The 20589-nt window shown below is 50.6% G+C and overlaps 3 protein-coding genes across 4 annotated transcripts; 1 reads left to right on the plus strand and 2 right to left on the minus strand.

Annotated features, from left to right (window-relative positions):
* The first annotated feature begins 524 nt into the window (after positions 1-524).
* CLPS (colipase) lies at positions 525-2560 on the plus strand. Of its 2 annotated transcripts, none has more exons than XM_059937491.1 (3): positions 525-608; positions 1848-1970; positions 2427-2560. In XM_059937491.1, the coding sequence occupies exons 1-3, from the start codon at positions 525-527 to the stop codon at positions 2556-2558; spliced, it is 339 nt and encodes a 112-aa protein (XP_059793474.1). In that variant the 3' UTR covers positions 2559-2560. The 2 variants fall into 2 exon arrangements, with proteins under 2 accessions (XP_059793474.1, XP_059793475.1); XM_059937492.1 differs by lacking the exon at positions 525-608 and adding an exon at positions 1385-1418.
* Positions 2561-4563: 2003 nt separating this feature from the next.
* Positions 4564-9455, minus strand: CLPSL1 (colipase like 1). Its single transcript, XM_059940572.1, is given in 3 exon segments — positions 4564-4854; positions 5601-5721; positions 9448-9455. Coding segments are annotated over 3 exon segments (420 nt in total).
* Positions 9456-12855: 3400 nt separating this feature from the next.
* CLPSL2 (colipase like 2) lies at positions 12856-15086 on the minus strand. The gene is made up of 3 exons (XM_059937494.1): positions 15003-15086; positions 14163-14285; positions 12856-13012 (listed from the first exon to the last, which is right to left on the minus strand). The coding sequence occupies exons 1-3, from the start codon at positions 15084-15086 to the stop codon at positions 12917-12919; spliced, it is 303 nt and encodes a 100-aa protein (XP_059793477.1). The 3' UTR covers positions 12856-12916.
* Positions 15087-20589: the final 5503 nt, after the last annotated feature.

Below are 20589 nucleotides of genomic sequence, written 5' to 3' on the forward strand. Positions count from 1 at the left end.
AGAGCTCAGGGCACCAGAGGTGAATACAGCAGTGATGGCAGCTAATGTGTACTGTTCACGGGCGGAGCCCTGTTCCAGGCTATGTATATTATGTATATAACATATGTTAATTCACTCAACTCTCACCCATCTTATCAGTTGACAGATAAGGGGACAGATTCAGAACAGGTAACTTGCCCAGCTAATAACTCGTACAGGTAAAAGTGTCCCAGAGTTCCCACTCTTAACCATGCTGCCGTATCAGCACCCCCCGCCCAACACACACACACACACACACACACACACACACACACACACACATACAAGGCACCAGACGCCAGGTGGTGCCCAGCTACCTTATCAGGACCCACCCCAGCAGACTGGCCACAGCTGGGTCTCTGCCCACAGCAGGCCCTGCGGGACTGGGAAGGTGGGTCACGTGTGGATGAGGCCCCTTTTATAGCCCCACCACCCCCTCTGGCTCTGTCTTTTGCCACCTGACCTGACTTGCTGGCCACGACCTACACCAGCTGTGCCCATTCATCATGGAGAAGGTCCTCGTCCTCCTGCTCCTCACCCTCGCAGTAGCCTATGCGGTCCCCGACCCCCGGGGACTCATTATCAACCTGGTAAGAGGGTCTTCGGGGCAGGAGTCATCTGAACCCTGAGGTGGGAATTCTTTTTAAGCTTGGATCTTGACCTCTGGGTGGGTCAAGTTGTCCCCACGTGGGGCTACCCAAGGGCTGGGAGGTAAGGCGTCTCTTCCTTTACTGCCCATTCCTGTCCCACGCCCCTTCCCCGGGGGCCCCAGAGAAGGCTGATCAGCATGGAGCATGCTCAGAGCAGCGGTTCAACCTGGCTGAGGGGACTTTATAAAAATCCAGAGCGGAATTCCCTTGCAGTCCAGTGGTTAGGACTCAGCGCTTTCACTGCCACGGTTCAATCTCTGGTTGGGGAACTAAGATCCTGCAAGCCAGGGCGCGGCCAAAAAAAAAAAAAAAAAAATTCCAGAGCCCTGGGCTCCTGCCCCGGAAACTCTGGCTCAGAAGGTTCAGTAGTTTAAAAAGCTTCCCCAGTGATTCTGGCTTCTGACCTAGCCTGACCAGACCAGCTCTAAATGCCTCAGGAATACTTCCTTATTTAGTCCTCATAAGAGACACGTGAGATAGGTACTATTCTGATCAACCCCGTTTTCAAATGGAAAGATGACACAGGGGGAGGTTCAGTCACCTGCCTGAGGTCACACAGCTGGAAAGTCTTGAGCAGGGGTTGGCGCCCGGGCTGGCAGGCTCCAGAGCCAGGCTCCCACCACTGCCCACGCTGCCTCTCCACCAAGGGCACAATTGCGAAAGCCCTTTGGGTTAAGAACTCAGTTCACAGCTTCTTAACTCAGGGCCATGCATGGACTCGGAGGGTCCAGGATGCCCCTGAGATTATTTGTAAGAGTCTGTGGGGGGAGGGAGGGAGGAGTTTTCCAGGGAGGGAGGGTCCTCAACCTTCACAGGCTCCTGGAGGGATTGGGGGACCCAGAGAGGTTTGGGGGCCACAAGTGTCCATTCCAGATGGGAACTCTGAGGCATAGGGTGGGCCAGTGACTTGCCCAGGGTCACCCAGGGAGTTGGTAGCGCAGCCAGTCCTAGAAGCCAGGTGTCCTGTCCCCAACCCGGGGCTGCTTCTCTGGCACCACACTGCCCGCTTCTCACGTGGGTGGATGGGGGGTCGGGGTGGGAGGAGAGGCCGCCAGCCCCAGGGGTTGGGTTCCTTCACACATGGCCCCCCCCAACCGGGTAGTGGGTAGCGAGGTGAGGCTCTGGGTGGAGAAGGGAGCAAACGGAGGGGGGCCTGGGCTGATGGGCTGCCCCTGGCAGGAAGAGGGCGAACTCTGCCTGAACAGCATCCAGTGCAAGAGCAAGTGCTGCCACCGCGATACCGGCCTGAGCCTGGCCCGCTGCGCACCCAAGGCCAGAGAGAGCAGCGGGTGCTCCGCCTTTGTGAGTTCCGGGGCGGGGCGGGGAGGGGGCGGGGAGGACAGCTCCGAGGCGGAGGGCCCTCGAGGCTTGGGGGGCGGGGTGGGTGGGATCAGGGAGGAGGCTCCGTCTGGACACGGAATTGAGGAGATGAAGAGAGGGAGGTCAGCAGGCTTCAAAGCCCTTTCCCATCCCATCACCTCTCTTGACCCTCACCACAGACCAGTGAGATGGGTGGGGCAGCCATCTGTTATCCCTGTTTCATGGATGGGTACATAGAGGCTTCCCAGAGAGAGCAAGTTAATAACAGCAAGTGAGCCTACAGAGCAGAGACCAGAACCCAAGTCCTCCAGGCCCACAGCGCCCCCTGGGGAGGCAGTCCGGAGAAGCACCATGTGAAAAGAGACGAGTCAGGCAGGGCAGGCGATGCCCAAAGTGGCTCCCACAGCCTGTGACTCCACTGGCTCCGTGTCTCTGCAGACCCTCTATGGGGTTTACTACAAGTGTCCCTGTGAGCGGGGTCTGACCTGTGAGGTGGACAAGACCATCGTGGGCTCCATCACCAACACCAACTTCGGCATCTGCCTCGATGCTGGACGCTCCAGAGAGTGAGGACACTCACCCAGGCCGGCACGCCACACGGCGCTCCTCCTCCACCACCTCTCCCTGGGTGGCCACCCCTACACCGGCACCTCCATCTTCTAATTGGATTCTTGGCAATTAAATCCCGTCTTGCAAACCTTCCCCAGGCTCCTGGATGTTCTTGCTGAATAAGCGTCTTCCTTGATGTTACATCAAGCTTTTCGCCCCATCAGGGCAGGTGTCCTCCGAAAAGGAGGAATGGGTCTGGGGCCAGGCAGGATGAGGCTGACGGACTGGAGACAAGGTTGTGGAACAGGCCCAGCCAGGCTGGGAATGTTTCCATTTCTTCTTCTTCTTCTTTTTTTTTTTTTAAATTTATTTAATTTATTTTATTTTTGGCTGCATTGGGTCTTCGTTGATGCATGCGGGCTTTCTCTAGTTGCGGCGAGCGGGGGCTACTCTTCGTTGCGGTGCGCGGGCTTCTCACTGCAGTGGCTTCTCTTGTTGCGGAGCACGGTCTGTAGGCATGCGGGCTTCAGTAGTTGTGGCTCGTGGGCTCCAGAGCACAGGCTCAGTAGTTGTGGCGCACGGGCTTAGTTGCTCCGCGCCATGTGGGATCTTCCCGGACCAGGGCTCGAACCCGTGTCCCCTGCATGCGCAGGCGGATTCTTAACCACTGTGCCACCAGGGAAGACCTATGTTTCCATTTCTGAGGAACAATCACACCTCCCTGGGAGGCCCTCATTGCCCCTCAAGTTCTCAAGCAGACAGGCACACATACACACACACACATCTCTGGTGGGGAGTTACAGTGGCCCATATTCTTTGCCCTGCATCAAAACTTACCAGTCCCCTCTCCTGGGCTCTCACCTCTTTTCTGGGCCAGACTTTCAGATGTGACAGCTAGCTGACACAATCTGTGTGTTAAGGGGTCAGACCACAAACAATTGCTATAGGCTTACTCTGTGCTAGAAAATTCTCACAATGACCTTGGGAAGGAGAATTCATTGTGTCCACTTTATAGGTAAAAGAAACTAAGGATCAGAGAGGTTAAGTAACTTGCCCAATGTCATGTAATTAGAAAAAGTTGCTACTAAACCCATCCAACTCCACCTCCTACGCTTTCTACAATTCCCTGTTCTTTCCCAATTATGCATACTAAGACAGATGGGTGGAATTGTAAGGAATTTAGTTTTCACTTAATATAAAAATTTTATACCCCCTGGAGCCATCAAACCTGGGTTTCCTTAGGCAGTCCTGAGGTGCCGGTCACTGAGATGTGCAAGCAGAGGGTCACTGATCCCTCGGTGGGGATGCTGGAGAGGAGATTCCCATAAATGAGGGAGAGTGATAATGAAATTGAGATGCTCTCCCAGCCCCAGGATTCTGTAGTTCTGGGATAATGAATCCTTAGATTAACCATTAGGTTTATGAGTTAAGACTGGATTCAACTGTAAGTAACAACAACAGCAACAAAAACCCAAGTAATTACGACTTAAACAAAGGGGGCATATGTTGGGTTGGCCAAAAATTCATTTGGGGTTTTCCATAACATCTTACAGAAAAAATCCGAACGAACTTTTTGGCCAACCCAATATTTCTCAGGCATGAAGAAGTCTAGAGATGGAAGTGCTGGCATTTGTTTGGGTGCTGGCAGACCTGCAGTTCTCTTCACCTCCTCTCAGCAAATGCCTTCACAGCAGCTCCTAACGTCAGATCCTCTCACCATGTGCTAGAAAGCCTTGGGTAGAGGCTGGGCTGGGGAGGGGGTGAGGGCAGAGTGCTTCTCCTGGGGTACCTTCTTATCTTGCCCTAACGTCTCCGGGCTGACGTCTCCACATCTCCATGGCTACAACTGGGTCACCTGACCACCTCTAGCTGCAAGGGAGGCTGGGAAAGCAAAGGGAATGGGATTGCCATGACTGGCTTAGACTAATTATGATCCCTCTCCAGGGCTGGACACATTACTGCCCAAACAATATTGGGGTTCAGCAAGGAAGGGGGGCAATGGCTGCCAGCAAACATTGAAAGTTCTTTATTGCAATGATTGTGCATCACCCCTCCCTCCTTGTCCTTCCCCTGTTGGGGGAGGCTCTAGGGACCAGGGACAGGAACACACAGTTCTGGGTAGGCACAGGAGTAGGCGGAGGAGAAGTGGGGGGAGGCAAGGAAGAGAGATCATTAAAAGAAAGTTTTCTTAGCTGGCTTCTTTTTTTTCAATTTTCTTACAATGGCCGTAGATGATTTTAAACGATTTCTCATTCTTCGGAAATATACAAGTCAGGCCCTGCTGGCAGGGACATTTGTTATACAGGCCGAGGAACGTCTGGGAAAGGCGAGACTTTGACCCCGACCTTGGGGTTGCTCTGCCCTCAGCCCCGAGGGCCAGCCCCCACTTTCACCACAGCCCAGCTCTGGGGCCCATCTGCTTGTGCACAACAGAGGAGCCTAGGCATAAAGACCTCCACACCCAGCTGCTCAGAGTCTCTGGTCACCTCCTCCAGGCTGACCCCTAGTGTTGCTAAGTTTTCTCTTCACTCCATCCCTGGCATCACCTTTCCCTTGTTAACCCATCTGCCAGTCCTAAGTGGATGAACACTGAGAGGGAGCCCCATCTCAGCTCCTTAAATCCTTTCATAGGTAAGTCAACTCCCCTCTCCTGCACACTCAGTTCAGAGGCTGCCTCAGCCCACCTCCCCCCAGGAGGCCACAGCAGAACTCCTGGGGCTTGGGAGGACAGTGGTTAAGGCAGAGGTAGAAAGGGTGAGGGCCAGACCTAACTGCCCATTTACAGTGCTACTTTCAGGGTTTGCTAAGATGACCCCTGAAGAAAGGGAACTCATATTAGAGAAAGAAGCATCGCCATGCCCCATGCCCCCCCATCCAGGATTCCAAGCCCCTGGAGTGGGGACCCACCTTGGGTCTGTCCAAAGGCTTCCCCAGCAGAGAATTCCCGGGTCATTTCCGCCCCCTCCCCGCCCCCCCCCCCGGCCTTCCCTGGCCTCTGGGTGTGCCCAGGCTCCACCTTCCGTGGGTCCCTCCCCCTCAGCTCCCCCGGGCACCGACACCCACCTCCGTGTGACACGTGCCGCCCTCAGACCCCTTTAAGGAGCTGTGCGACTCGCAGTTCTCTGCCGCCCGGCGGCAGCATCCACTTGTGCACTTGCCCCGGAAAGCAAATCTCCCCAGTGTCCTGCGGGGAGACGACTCCACCGCGGGCCCCCGCCTGCCTCCTTCTCCCACACGGCGCCCTCACAGCCCACTCCACCCTCCGGGCTGGGCAGTCTCTGGACGGGGCCCCGGGGCATCTCTGCGGCTGGGGGCGGGGGACAGAAGGCACCCGCAGGACCTGACTTGTGCCTAGAGGGAACTAAACAGTTTTGGAAGGTTTGCCTTTAGTGTCCCCAAAATAGGTTACCTCTCCTCTGGTACACACGAGGGTGAGCCAGACCTTCCTGTCTGCCACTGCACAAGCTGCTCTCCTGCAAACTCTGACTTACCCTTTCAGCTGAGCTTGATTGTCACCTACACCCCCCCCACCCCAAACACACACACACTCACACACCAACGGCCCCCAGTGCTGGAGCTTATGACGTCACCCATCATCCCTCCATCAGACATTTTCAGTAGTCTTTCAACAAGCAAATACTGAGCACCTACTGTGTCCAGGCCCTGGAGATACAGCTGGGAACAAAACCAACGAATGCCTGCCCTGCTCAGCACGCCGCCAGGCCCCGTGAGCTCCGCCTGCCTGCTTCCCTCTCTGGTCCCGGCTGCGGCCTTCCTGGACACCCAGCCACAGCAGTCCCATCACCTGGGTTTACCATGTTCGCAACACATCTGACTCTCTGAAATTATCTTCTTCATCTTGTTTTTAAATTTTTCTATCTCCCCCTCAACTCCAGGAGGGCAGGGATTTTTGCTCTCTTGTTCACTGCTGTATTTCTTAGATGCTAGGACTAAAGTCCTCACACACAGTGGGCGCTGAATGCAAAACTGCTGAACAAAGGAGAATATTGTAATGTTCCTTTGATCTCTCTGACCTCATCTCCTATTATTTCCATTCTCTCTCACTCCTCTTTTCTATTCCTTGAATATGCCAGGCAAGGTCCCGCCTCTAGACCTTTGCCCTGTTACTCCACCTGGACTGCTCTTTCCACTGCCTGCCTGGCTCCCTTTAGGAAAGACCTCACACCCTTTAGGTCTTTGCTTAAATTTCCCATTGTCGGTAAGGTCTTCCCTGAGCACCCTCTCCTCACACCACAACTCCTGAAGCCCCTTCCTTATTTCCTTTGTCCTCAGGTGTTGATCACCTGGAATTACATTAATATTTTACTTATTTGCCTCCTACAATAGAATGTCAGCTCTCCCAGGGCAAGGATTTTTGTGTCTTGTTCACAGCCCCATCACTAGCACCTAGAAAAATCACTTACATATAGTAGGTGCTCAATAAAACGTGTGGAGGAATGAATGTCTGTCTCTCTTACCAGATGCAAGCGAGCCTGGGATGGGAGTGCTGTGTTGTGTTCACCTCTGCAGTGAGAGCACCCGGCAGCACCCCGGCACGGCTCCCATGACTCCGGTGCGCTTTCTTTGTCCCCCCAAACATCCTCCACCCAGCACTCCCTGCTGCCCCCCACTTCCAGCTTTCACCCACATGAGCCTCTGTGCCCACCCACCCTCCCCAAACAAAGTCTTAGGATGGTGGCAGATGGTGTGCCCTCTACGTTCCTTACCAAACTTTTGACTTCTCCCTGGAAAAATGAGCCCACAGTGAGGAGCAAGGAAAAAGAGAGGAGGAAGAAGAGGACCAGGAGCTGCCGCCACATCATGGACCAGAGGTGGTGGCCGTGCCTCTAAGGTCCAGCTAAATACCCTGCATCTGCAATGTGAGTGCCATGTGAGGCCTGGCGGGTAGGTAATGAGGTGTGATTGCCCAGTCCTGGGGTTGACAGGGAGATGCCCGCAGTGCCAGTTCCCAGACCAAAGGGACAGAGGAGCAAGCAATGGGGATAAAGCTGATGTTTCCCAAGAACCGCTGCTACTTCCTGGACCATTTGCTGTGCTCATCTTGCTGCCGGCAGAATATCTAGTCTGTGTGCTTGGGCTCTGGCACCGGCGAGATCTGGGTTCAATCCCAGCTCTGCTGCCTACTGGCTGTGTGATCTTGGGCAGCCTTCTTAACCTCTTTGAGCCTCAGTTTCCCCTTCTGCAAGATGGGGCATAATAACAGTACATCACAGGGATGATGCAATGCTTAAATTAAATAGTAGATATTTTGCTCTGCATGGAGTAGGCACCCAATAAATGGAAGCTGTTATTATCTTTACGGTTAGAAGTCCTCAGTTAGAAGGATCTCAGATGACTCTCTCATCCAATCCAATTGTGTATTATTGGTAACAACAGCATTGTGAATATTTGTTTTGCAGATGAGGTGACTAAGGCCCAGAGAAGCTGCCAAACCTCCCCAAAGTCACAAAGCTATCAAGTAACAGAAGATTAGACTCTGGTTTTCATCTTTCCACTCCCTTCCTCCATAGGCTTTCAATTAGAATTTCAGTAACTCCCTCTCTTTGAGAAAATGCAGTGCGCCAAAACGCATTTCTGTAGGCCTTCTTGGCGAGCACGAGAATTACAAGCCCAGGACGCACAAAACACAAATGGTGAGTGGGTTGTGGCAGCGGATAATCAGAACAAAGTGCCTAAGTCTTGGGCGTGGGAGCGGGTGATAATGCTGCGGGCAGAGCAGCAAGAGACATTTTTACACATATTAGTCACAGTAGGTAAGGAAATGCTGTGGGAACAAACCGTCCAGGAATCACAGAGGCTTAACACAACACAAGTGGATTTCTTGCTGTGAGTCAGGACACTCTCCGGGGCCACTGTCCTCCCTGTGGTGACTTAGCAATCCAGGCACCTCCCAGCAATATATCCTCACCTTGTCACCCAGCCATCGCAGGGAAAGAGAACTGGAGAACTCACAGGTTTTCTGGGTGCCTCACAGAGGGTGAAATCACCCCCTACCCAAAATTGGTTTGGATGTTGGAATGGATGATGCCACACGTACCCAGACAATATGGAAATGTTTATTACTCGAATAATGGAACTTTCTGGGGACAGCAGCGCAGATGCAAGGAGGTGTGAGTGGCAAGGATGAAGGGGCGGGTGGCTTTGACTTTTACTGCGGCTAGGAGATGGGGCCAGGGTGAGGGTTTCCTGAGCAGGCTGGGGTTTGTGTGGTTTGCACCTCCCACCAGCACCAAGGGAGGAAGCAGGTGCTTTTATCGGCTGGCCTAGATGTGGGGCAAAAAGGGAGTGAGAGCTTGAAAGCTGTCATTGGCCAATCGTCAAAAATGGAGTCTTCCTTGGGAATTCCCTGGCGGTTCAACGGTTAGGGCTCTGAGCTTCCACTGCAGGGGGCACGGGTTCCATCCCGGGTTGGGGAACTAAGATACTGCAAGATGCCTGGCATGGCAAAAAAAAAGGAAAAAAAAAATGGGAGTCTTCCTACCTAAGCATAGGCAAGTCTTTGCATCGCTCTTAGCTGCATATTTCTAGATGTGATTCCTCAGGCAAAGGGAAACAAAAGCAAAAATAAACAAATAGGAGAAGATAATGCAAATGATATATCCAATAAGGTGTTAATGCCCAAGATATATAAAGAATTCATATAAACTAATAAGGACCTACTGTACAGCACAGGGAACTCTACTCAATACTCTGTAATAGCCTGCATGGGAAAAGAATCTAAAACAGAGTGGATATATGTATATGTATATGTATAACTGATTCACTTTGCTGTACACCTGAAACTAACACAACATTTTAAATCAACTATACTCCAGTAAAAATTAAAAAAAAAAAGAACTCATACAAATCAACAACAACAAAACAAACTACCCGATTCGAGCTGCCTTACCAGTACATCGTTAGCTCTAGGTCCTGGGATCCAAGTTCCCCTGGCTTGTTAAAATAATAATAAAAGGTTTTGTGGCAGTGAATTGCTCCCACTATACATTCTCCTTTTGTCCTTTAATGATAGAACCCTCCAAGCTTTAGCTGGGCACACAGATGCCCACATGAAAACTACACTTCCCAGTCTCCCTTGCAGCTATCTGCAGCCATGTGACTAAATTTTGCCCAATCAGATGTAAGTGAAAACAATTCCTGTGGCCTCTTGGTCATGCCCTTTTAGGAAGACTGAGCTACTTGCTGTCCCTCTACCCCCTTTCTTCTAACTGGAATGTGGACACAGCAGTTATGGTGATGCATCATCTTTGACATCCTGGGGCAGAGCTTCCTGACTAGTGTGTCTGGAAATGTGGATGCCTTCTGCCCTCAGGAGAGCCTCTTTAAGGCCCCAAGGCCCTTCTACTCTTACCCCAAGGTGCTATACACATATGATGTTTCTGTGTGTGCCGTGTTGTAAAAAATTAAAGGGAAAAAAAGAGAAAAGGAAACAGAGCAGCAGATGGCTGAGCAAGAGGGTGGAAGGAGGTGGTGGCGTGGACAATCTCACCCAGCATGAGCCTCCAGCCAGCCTCCCCCAACTACCAGATGAGAGAGAAAGCATCTACCTTGCTTAAGCCATCATTAGGGTAGGTTTTTGCTTCTGCAACTGTAAAGTTGTATCCTAAAGAACATAGATGGTTTGGACTTGGAAATGATCTTACTGTCTACTCATAGGGACATAGTTAAGTAAATATGAATCCACGTATATAATAAAATCAGGCAGTCATTACTGTTTTAAAAAGCACTTTGGTGACATGAGGGAAATGATTGAGATATAATGAGATAGGAGAAAAAGCAATTTCTGATTTCTGCGTGAGGCAAAGGATCTCTGAGTTACACTGTGGTTATGTCAAATGAGGAGTGATGGGTGGGTCCAGGGCAAGGTGACCCCCAGGACAGACTGGACTGGGGGTAGAGTCTCAGTGTTCCAGTCTCAGTGTAGAGTCTCAGTGTTCCAGTCTGACCCAGGAGAGGGGGTCCAGACATCAGAGCTGAGGCCATGCATCTTCATCAGGATCTGGCCAGGAAAGGCGATGGTGTTCTGAGTCCTGACTGTGTTGGTGACCTCTTGGCTGGGGAGACACCAGGTAAAACCTGCACCCACCCCCATCGGAATAGTCCCAGAGAGGCTGACTCCACCTTTGCACCCTTGCACATAAGCCAGGCTAAGTCAATCGGCTAATTCCATCACAATGATTGGTTCAGGGTTGAGCATGCAGACCAAGCAAATCCAATCAGAATCAATCTTAGCATGTTTGCTGAGAATTTTGAGACAGATGTTTCCTTTCTCTGGGAGGCATGATTTGCATATGTGAGGTGGATTTGTGGTTAAGAGCCTGCCCTGTGGAGCAAGACAGCCTGGATTCAAATCCCAGCCTCACTCCTACTCTGAACCTTTGAGAAGGGTACTTTGAGCCTCAATACCCTATTTGTAAAATAGGGGTATTTATAGTACCTACTATAACTTTGTTGTGAGAATAAGAGGAGTTGATACAGATACAAAAGCACTTTGCTCAGTGTCTGGAACATAATAAGTGCTCAATAAATCTTAGCTGTTATTATTATGTGACACCTGGAACTTTTGCAGCTACTGGCAAGGAATCCAGCCTGAGGGCCATGGAGCTACTGGATTCAGCCACACCTGAGGACAGCCTGCTACTGCACTTCTAGTTCCGACCGCCAATGAATTCCCTCAGCATCTAGACCAGTTTGGGTTGGTTTTTTGGATAACTGCAGCAGAAAATACCCCATGGTGATAACCCATGGTGAGACCTTGGGCAAGTCATGTAGCTTTCTGAGCCTCAGTTTCTTTATCTTTATTTTTTTTAAATGTATTTCATTGACGTATAGTTGATTTACAATGTTAATTTCTACCATACAGCAAAGTGATGCAGTTATACATATATATACATTCTTTTTTCATATTCTTTTCCATTATGTTTTATCACAGGATATTGATTATAGTTCCTTGTGCTATACAGTAGGACCTTGTTGTTTATCCATTCTATATATAACAGTTTGCATCTGCTTATCCCCAAATCCCAATCCATCCCTTACCCACCATTCCCCCTTGGCAACCACAAGTCTGTTCTCTATGTCTGTGGATCTGTTTCTGTTTCACAGATAAGTTCATTTGTGTTGTATTTTAGATTTCACATATAAGTGATATCATATGGTATTTGTCTTTCTCTTTCTGACTTACTTTGCTTAGTATGATAATCTCTAGGTCCATCCACGTTGCTGCAAATGGCATTACTTCATTCTTTTTATGGCTGAGTAGTATTCCATTGTATATATGTACTACATCTTCTTTATCCATTCATCTGTCCATGGATATTTAGGTTTTTTCCATGTCTTGGCTATTGTAAATAGTGCTGCAGTGAACAGCATGTATCTTTTCAAACTATAGTTTTCTCTAGATAAATGCCCAGGAGTGGGATTGCAGGATCATATGGCAACTCTACTTTTAGTTTTTTGAGGAACCTCCATACTGTTTTCCATAGTGGCTGCACCAATTTACATTCCCACCAACAGTGTAGGAGGGTTCCCTTTTCTCCACACCCTCTGCAGCATTTGTTATTTGTAGACTTTTTAATGATGGCCATTCTGACCGGTGTGAGGTGGTACCTCATTATAGTTTTGATTTGCATTTCTCTAATAATTCGCGATATTGAGCATCTTTTCATGTGCATACTGGCCATCTGTATGTCTTCTTTGGAGAAATGCCTATTTAGGTGTTCTGCCCATTTTTTGACTGGGTTGTTTGCTTTTTTGTTATTGAGTTGTGTGAGCTAGTTTCTTTATCCATAAAATGGAACTGATGATATTCGAGAGCGTGGAGCGATCAATGCACCAGGTCACTTTCCCACCACAGGCATGGACATTTTTGCATTTATGCTTCACAAGCATTCTCATAAACACCTCTCAATGATCTCCACCCTCATGTTTCCCTTGAAAAGCATTCAGATCCCCCTCTCAGTCCCCCCTACCACATACCCATCCATGAGCACCTCAACATACTCTCTCGAGGCACATTCCTCAACCATGCCCCTCCCACATAGCCCTCCTTCCCAAGGCTTGGCCCTTCCTGGATGCAGCCTCCTCTCACCCCCCACCCCCCCAGTTCCCTCCCGCAGATCCGCCCTGAGGCCACCAGGCCTCCAGACAGGGCCAAACCCCATGGGAAGCTCTATCATGCCTCCCGTCTCCCCTTTCAGCTACCCCCAGACTGGAGCAATCCCTATCCAGTTCCCTCTCCCAGGAAGTGCAGACAGAAGCCAGAGCCAGGAAGTGACTTTAATGTCTTTTGAGCAAGATGGGGCCCCCCCAAGGAGAAGAGGGAAGGAGGGGTGGCATTGACCAGCCTGCATCCTCCTCTAAATCAAATGGCACCGGCGGGTACAGACTGGGTCCTTGTGTATGCAACTTAAGCCTACTTGGCAGGGGCATATGATGTTGATGGCGCCCTTGGTCTGCGGAAAACGGGTAAGAGAGTTGAGAGTTACCAAGGTGCAGGGAAGAAGGGGGTTTAAACTCCTTGGGGAGCAGGAGCAACAGCACAGGTGATGGAGTGAGACAGACGTGAGCTCTGTCAGCTCTACAGCTGATAACTTTGTGACCTTAGGCTTCTTTGTCTTAGTTTCTGCATCCGTCAAATGGGGTTAATAATAGTAACCCCATTTGTTATTTTGAGGATTAGACAAAATAAAGTAGATCAAGTGCCCATGATGAAAAGATCCTCTGGCCACTCCAGCTGTAGACTTAGGCCACAGGAGCGGCTGGACTGGCTCCCTTGGCAATGGCAGCTCCGCAGACAGGGAGATGGAGGCTGAGCCCATCCCCCGTAGAAAGATTTGGGCCCAGGGCCAGAGAAAAGGCAAGCAAGAACAAGATGTACAATGCATTCTGCTCCCTGCATTTCCACCAGCTAATAACAGCCATGCTCCATTGAGCACTGTCACTGCCATGACCATACACTCTTCCCAACAACCTGGTGGGGTGGGTACTTTAACCCCATTTTTCAGATGACGAAACTAAGGCTCAGAGAGCAGAAGTGATCTGTCTGAGGTCACAAAGACGGCGGCTGGAAAAGCCAGGGTTTAAACTCAGGTCCAATACCAAAACTGTGGGCCTGCCGTGGCAGCTCCGCTCAAGAAATTAGGTCATTGCGGCAGGGAGGTAGGGATGGGTTGGGAGGTCTTTTCCCACCCGCTCTGCTGCAGTGATGTTAGGGTAGAGATATTCATTCATGCAACAAACATTTGTTGAGCACTGCTATGTGCAGGCACTAAGCTGGGGGGATAGGGGTTCAAAAGTGAATATGCCTTAATCCTTCCCTTGCAGAGCTCTGCCCAGTGGCGGAGGCAGACAGAAGGCAGGCAAGTCAGGGAGATACATGCTCTGCTGAGGGTCTGGGTCCCAAGGGTGTCGGAGCTCCAAGGAGGGAAGTCTTCTCAGAGGAGGTGGCTGGAGTTGTATTGCAGGACGATTAGGAGTTTGCCAGGTGGAGAAGGGGAAAAGGCTGCCCCAAGGAAAGGGTGAAAAAAGCAGGTGCAGCCACATGGGTTTTTTAACCCATCCCCACCCTACATACCAGAAGGGGCTGCCCCACCCGAGTCTCACCTGGGGCAAGCACATCATGGTTATTCTGGCCCTAGGGACACAGAAGGCACCACCGTGGTCCAAGTTGATGAGACAGCAGTCACTGTAGCACTCCGAGTGGTGGGAGCACCTAGCCCCGTTCGTCTGTGGGGACACGCCCTAAGTCACCAGCTCTCTGGCAGCGTGTGTGTGTAGGGGTCAGGGGGTCCCTGACATTGCCAAAGCCCCAGGGGTCCAGAAAGAGAAGCCCTGAGATGGTCGCCCCACCTCCCACCCCCCCCTGCACCCCTCCAGCAGTACTCAGAGGAGCAGGGGGAGAGGAAGGGTGGCAGTTTAGTACTTTTCCCTCTGCTTCTCCTCTCCTGGGGGCCTCCCTCAGCTCTGTGGGTCCCACAGGGTGACCTTTGTTGGGGGGAGAATATACTCCCAGATCACACTTTAGTGGGGCATGGGCAGAGAATGGGGTGGAGAAAAAGATGGGGAAGGAAAGGGTCGTGCCTAGAACGTCAGGGAGAGGGGTAGACGCTTAGAGCAGGTAGGTAAGGGGGTGGGGGAGGCAGGACCGAGTGCCCAGGAGCGGGTGTTGGGAGGGAGGGGATGGTGTTGGGAGGGAGGGGATGGTGCTGGTTATAAGGCCACTTTCTTTCCCCTCCAGAGCCACCAGGGAGGTGAAGCAGGGCTTTGAAGTCCTTTGGGAACCCATCAAGCTTCCAGCCTGAAAAGAAATCGCCAATATGGGGTGGTTCCCCCCCATCCCCCTCTTATCTCTCAAAACCCACCTGGCACCTTCTGGCTAGACGATGATACCTCGGCCACCGCCCTCTGCTAGAGTGGAAGGTTCCAAAAGCTCTCCTGGCTCACCTTTGTAGACCCCCTTTTAAACTGCGGGAACGCGCCCCAGCAGGGGAGCAGCATCGCCGCGAGTATCGCGAGGGCCGCGGCCATGCGCTTGGGAAGCAGAAGTCCCGCCGGGCTCCGAGAAGCCGCGGGGATAATCCCTCCCGCTGCCACGTGACCCGGCGCCCGCAGCGCCCGCCCTGGGCTGGGGGCGGAGGGTGAGGGAGTTAATGGTCACAGGCCACTCCAGAGCGGAGGCCCAAACCAGCAGAAACCCTTTCTAGCGCCCAGGAGGCTCCCAGGCCCCGGCAAAGGATGATAATTAGGAAAGGCGCTCCTATGAGACCTGACTCAGGCGTGGACAGGCCAGATGATCGATTTTAGGGGCCCTAGGGCCGTCCGTATGTATTACTTGCAAATTAAAACTTAAAACTGTAAACTAAAACTTTATTTTGAAAAATTATGCAAAATGTATATGCTGATATGAAACAGCTTGCTTCTTGATGTTCTGACTCTCTCTCTGCCCTTGCTGCACCAAATTGCCCACCACCCCACCCACCCTGATCTTTTGGACAAGCCAGCCCCGCCCTCTGATGTTTTTCACACCCTCACAGGCCCAGACACGTCCTCTGTAAGAATCAGGAGGCAATGGGAATTCCCTGGCGGTCCAGTGGTTAGAACTCGGGACCGCTGGGTTCAATCTCCGGTGGGAGAACTGAAATCCCACAAGCCTTGGGCTGCGGCCAAAAAAAAAAACAAACAAACAGCCAGGAGGCAAGACAAGATGACCTCTAAGACCTAGACGTCTTCCAGTTTTAAGGAGTCAATTAACTGTCAAAGAATTTGTAAATTGTATGTAATTCACCCACCTTAGTATGGGGGCAAGATGGAGGGGGCGAGGAGAGGAAGACTGGGAAGGAAGAGGGTTCAGGGAGAGCTGCAGGTAGCCCTCAGTGGAACTGGGGGAGGCAGGCCTTCCACACCATTTCCCTCTGGATGAAACTCCCATCTCACCCCACCCTTGGCTGCTTCTGCTTTTAAAATTTTGCTAGTAAGATCACTCTGTATGACAGTCTCTAGGTCCATCCACGTCTCTGCAAATGACACAATTTCGTTTCTTCTTATGGCTAATATTCCATTGTATATGTGTACCACATCTTCTTTATCCATACCTCTGTTGATGGACATTTAGGTTGCTTCCATGTCCTGGCTATTGTAAATAGTGCTGCTGTGAACATTGGGGTGCATGTGTCTTTTTGAATTATGGTTTTCTCCAGGTATATGCCCAGGAGTGCTGGGTCGTATGTTTTTAGTTTTTTAAGGAACCTCCATACTGTTTTCCACAGTGGCTGCCCAATTTACATTTCCACCAACAGTGTAAGAGGGTTCCTTTTTCTCCACACCCTCTCCAGCATTTATTGTTGAGAGACTGTCATGCAGAGTGAAGTAAGTCAGAAAGAGAAAAACAAATATCGTATATTAATGCATATATTTGGAATCTAGAAAAATAGTACAGATGAACCTATTTGCAAAGCAGAGACACAGATGTAGAGAACAAACATATGGACACCAAGGGGGGAAAGTGGGGGGCAGGGATGAATTGGGAGATTGGGATTGACATATATACACTACTATATATAAAATAGATAACTAATGAGAACCTACTGTATAGCACAGGGAACTCTACTCAATGCTCTGTGGTGACCTAAATGGGAAGGAAATCCAAAAAGGAGGGGATATATGTATACGTATAACTGATGCACTTTGCTGTAGAGCAGAAACTAATACTACATTGTAAAGCAACTATACTCCAATAAAAAAAAAAAATTTTTGCTCATAAGGAAAGACCTGAGGGGCCCTGACTTGAAGGGGGTGCTATAGACTGAATTGTTTCCCCCCTTCCCCAAATTCATATGTTGATGCCAGATCCCCCAGTGAGATGAGATTTGGAGATGAGGCCTTTGGGAGGTGATTAGGTTTAGATGAAGTCAGGAGGGTCCCCTCATGATGGGATTAGCACCATCATGAGAAGGGACACCAGAGAGCTTGCCTTCTCTTCCTCTCTGCCATGTAAGGACACAGAGAGAAGGCAGCTGTCTGCAAGCCAGAAAAAGGGTTCTCACCAGAACCAGACCATGCTGGCACCCTTATGTTGGATTTCCAGCCTCCAGAAGTGTGAGAGGTAAATTTGTGTCGTTTAGGCCACCCAGCCTATGGTGTTTTCTTACGGCAGCATGAGCTGACTGATATAGGGGGCTTAGGTCTTTTCTCTAAGATAACAGCTCCCACTGAGCTCAGAGGGTTTTGTGTCCATGAGCTCTGTTAGCCCTCCCTGTATTAGGGTAATTAACACAGGCTGTCACAACAGAGAACTCTTGAAATTTCAGTGGCTTGGTACAATAATGCTTTATTTACCGGTCATGTAAATTTTGATGCGGGGCAGGAGACCTTTCTCCCATCTCATAGCCTCACCGTCTGGAAGAGTAGCCTCCAAGGTCCTTATGGAAGATGGGAGAGAGAGATGGGGAAAGCACATGGATCCCTAAATGCCTCAGCCAAGCCTGACACATGCCTCTTCCACTCAGAGACCATTGGCTGCAACTAGTCATGTGACTTCAACCTTCTGCAAGGGAAGCTGGGAAATTCAAGTCCGGGAATATTTAGTGCATACTATCGTTTCTGCTGTCCATTTTACAGCTGAAGAACCTGAAGGCTCAAGGTAAAATAACTTGCCCAAATAACACAAGTAAGTCGCAGAGCCAGATATAAACCCAGGGCATTCTAACTCCTGAGCCCAAGCTCTTCCACTGCCCCTCCCCCGCCACTGCTGTGGGTGGCCAGAAGGCTTTGTCCCCTAAAGGGATTTCTATCATCATTAGTTTTCCATCTGCAAAGCTCATTGTGAACTGGAGAGGAACCCCAGGGGATAATAATTCTTTGTGCAGAGTTACATGCTTCCTTGCGGTATTTGTGAGGGGTAGATAATTGGTAAATAGTGTCTAAGACTGCTCAGGAAAGGGGCAGGTGTGGGGCAAGAGGCCAATGGCTGTGTGTCAGGATTGGCAGGTTGAGATTCTTGATCTGAGGACCAGGGGCCCCGTGGAGGTTTATTGAAGGCCCTGAGTGGGTGGTGGGCCCCTGAACTTCTAAATTATATGCAAAATACTCTTTTTTTTTAGGACAAGGGGCTACATTAGCCTCAGAGACTAGTTCAAAACCTTCATTATTTTTCCTTTTTAAAAAAAATTTTGTTGAAGTCTAGTTGATAGAGCCTTCATTTTAAGGTCAGGAAACTGAGGCCCAGAGAAGGAAGGGACTTCCCCAGGTGACTCAACAGAGCCAGGTCTGGACCCCGCGCTCCTGACTCCAAGTCCTCTTCTTCCTGTACCAATGGCCTGTTTCCCAAATCCAGCTGGCTCTGGTCACAAGCACAAATCCAGGACACCTGTGCTATGTGAGGGGGTGGGAGCCAGATCACTAGGGTCCCCAGGGCCGGTGAGGTGGGTGGTCACTGAGCCACCTGACCTGTGAGCACGGCCCTGGCTCTGCCCTTTGGCCGGGACCCAAACCTGGCCAGCCCAGTCTTGTCTGAGGAGAAAGGGGCAGGAAGCGCCTGGCTGGGCGGACATCCTCCAGTGCCTTCTTCTTTCCTGCATCTATCTGCTGGTTTCCATGACAATATTCTCACTGGTCTACAGCAAAATGAAAAAAATAAGGACTTTTTTTTGTTAAAGAGTTTATCATTTAGGGGACTTCCCTGCTGGCCCAGTGGTTAAGAATCCGCCTGCTAATGCAGGGGACACGGGTTCCATCCCTGGTCCGGGAAGATCTCACATGCCACAGAGCAACTAAGCCCATGCGCCACAACTACTGAGTCTGAGCTCTAGAGCCCGTGAGCCACAACTACTGAAGCCTGCGCACCTAGAGCCCGTGCTCCGCAACAAGAGAAGCCACCGCAATGAAAAGCCCGCGCACCGCAACGAAGAGTAGCCCCCGCTCGCAGCAACTAGAGAAAGCCCGTGCGCAGCAACGAAGACCCAAAGCAGCCTAAATAAATAAATAAATAAATACATTTATTTTAAAAAATAAATAAAGATAAACGTATTTACAGAACCAGTTTTTCTTTTTGGCTGCACCGTGGGGCATACACAACTTCCCCGAACAGGGATCAAACCCATGCCCCCTGCAGTGGAAACATGGAGTCTTAACCACCGGACCACCAGGGAAGTCCTAAAGAACAATTCTTTACTCTGAAATTACATCCTTCCTACTTTTTTGGCCTTCAAATGTGTTTTTATGAAACAATGGAAAATAAGACAGTAGTAGTTTTGTTCAGTTTTCCATGTTGTCTCTTTGCCGATATATTAGATATATATACACAAATTCTGTCAGTTCCTCAAATTTTTTGGAATTTTTAATCAGTCTGGGAAATCCAAAATAGAATTCTGGAGAAAACTGCCCTTGTGAAAATCACCCATCGCTCAACTCATTCCTGAAGGAACTCTCAAGGTAGTCTGGGGAGAATGATGAACAGTTGCCCGAAAGAGTCTGAGATGTGGAGAGAGGGCAGCAAAAGCTTCCTCGAGAAGAGGACAGGCAGTGAGAAGTGTTTGCAGGTACAGAGATGGGGGCACTGAGGCCTACATAGGATGCCCAGGACAGGCCTGGATGCCCACAGGAGGGGGTGGTGCTCTTTTGTGAAGCCTTGAAGGGGGACTAGGATTTAGGCAGGCCGAGAGTAAAGGCCTTCCAAGCAGGGGTCCAGAGGGACAAAGGTTTGGAGGTGATGAGTAGAGGACAGGCTCTCTGCTTGTGGAGGATGCAAATGAAGTTGGAGTGGTCAGTACTCCAGGGAACTTGGGGGACCATGGGAATAACCCCAGTTGAGGTGGCTCCTCAGTGGAAAGTTGGGCTGGTGGTGGCCGTGCTGGAGTCACGGTGGGTCCCAGACTTAGCCTGGGTTCCGGGGGTTTGGTGGGGTAGGGGGGTTCCCTGCTCTGTCTGTGAGGATGGGAAGGGTCTCCTGAGAGAGGAAGAGGCTCACCATGTCTTTTTTTTTTTAACATCTTTATTGGAGTATAAGTGCTTTACAATGGTGTGTTAGTTTCTGCTGTATAACAAAGTGAATCAGCTATATGTATACATATATCCCCATATCCCCTCCCTCTTGCATCTCCCTCCCACCCTCCCTATCCCACCCCTCTAGGTGGACACAAAGCACGGAGCTGATCTCCCTGTGCTATGCGGCTGCTTCCCACTAGCTATCTATTTTACATTTGGTAGTGTATATATGTCCATGCCACTCTCTCACTTCGTCCCGGCCCAGCATGTCTTGAGGGAGGTCACCTCATGCCCAACCTCAGGTCATTTCACTCACACACACACACACACACACACACACACACACACAGGGGCAGGGCTCAGAACACACAGCTCCCATCTTATTTCTTCCCAGGACAGGCTGGTCCTGGGGAGGGGCTGTCAGCTCAGCCGGGGAGGAAGACAGGCCTGGAGGGAGAGGACAGAGCTGACCGCAGCCTCCTCCGGACGTAGCCAGCCCTTAGACCCGGGGCTTCTACCTGGAGGACAGAAGTGGGTAGTCACACCTGGT

This window comes from Balaenoptera ricei, chromosome 11 (genome assembly GCF_028023285.1).
Source record: "Balaenoptera ricei isolate mBalRic1 chromosome 11, mBalRic1.hap2, whole genome shotgun sequence".
Classification (NCBI taxonomy): Eukaryota; Metazoa; Chordata; class Mammalia; order Artiodactyla; family Balaenopteridae; genus Balaenoptera; species Balaenoptera ricei.

Bases quoted from the DNA above. Each gene is read 5' to 3' on its own strand.
- CLPS (XM_059937491.1), top strand. From the start codon at position 525: ATGGAGAAGGTCCTCGTCCTCCTGCTCCTCACCCTCGCAGTAGCCTAT. The intron at 609-1,847 runs GTAAGAGGGTCT...TGCCCCTGGCAG, and splicing joins GGGGACTCATTATCAACCTG to GAAGAGGGCGAACTCTGCCT. The intron at 1,971-2,426 runs GTGAGTTCCGGG...GTGTCTCTGCAG, and splicing joins GCAGCGGGTGCTCCGCCTTT to ACCCTCTATGGGGTTTACTA.
- CLPSL2 (XM_059937494.1), bottom strand. From the start codon at position 15,086: ATGGCCGCGGCCCTCGCGATACTCGCGGCGATGCTGCTCCCCTGCTGG. The intron at 14,286-15,002 runs GTGAGCCAGGAG...GTGTCCCCACAG, and splicing joins TTAAAAGGGGGTCTACAAAG to ACGAACGGGGCTAGGTGCTC. The intron at 13,013-14,162 runs GTGAGACTCGGG...CGTTTTCCGCAG, and splicing joins CCATGATGTGCTTGCCCCAG to ACCAAGGGCGCCATCAACAT.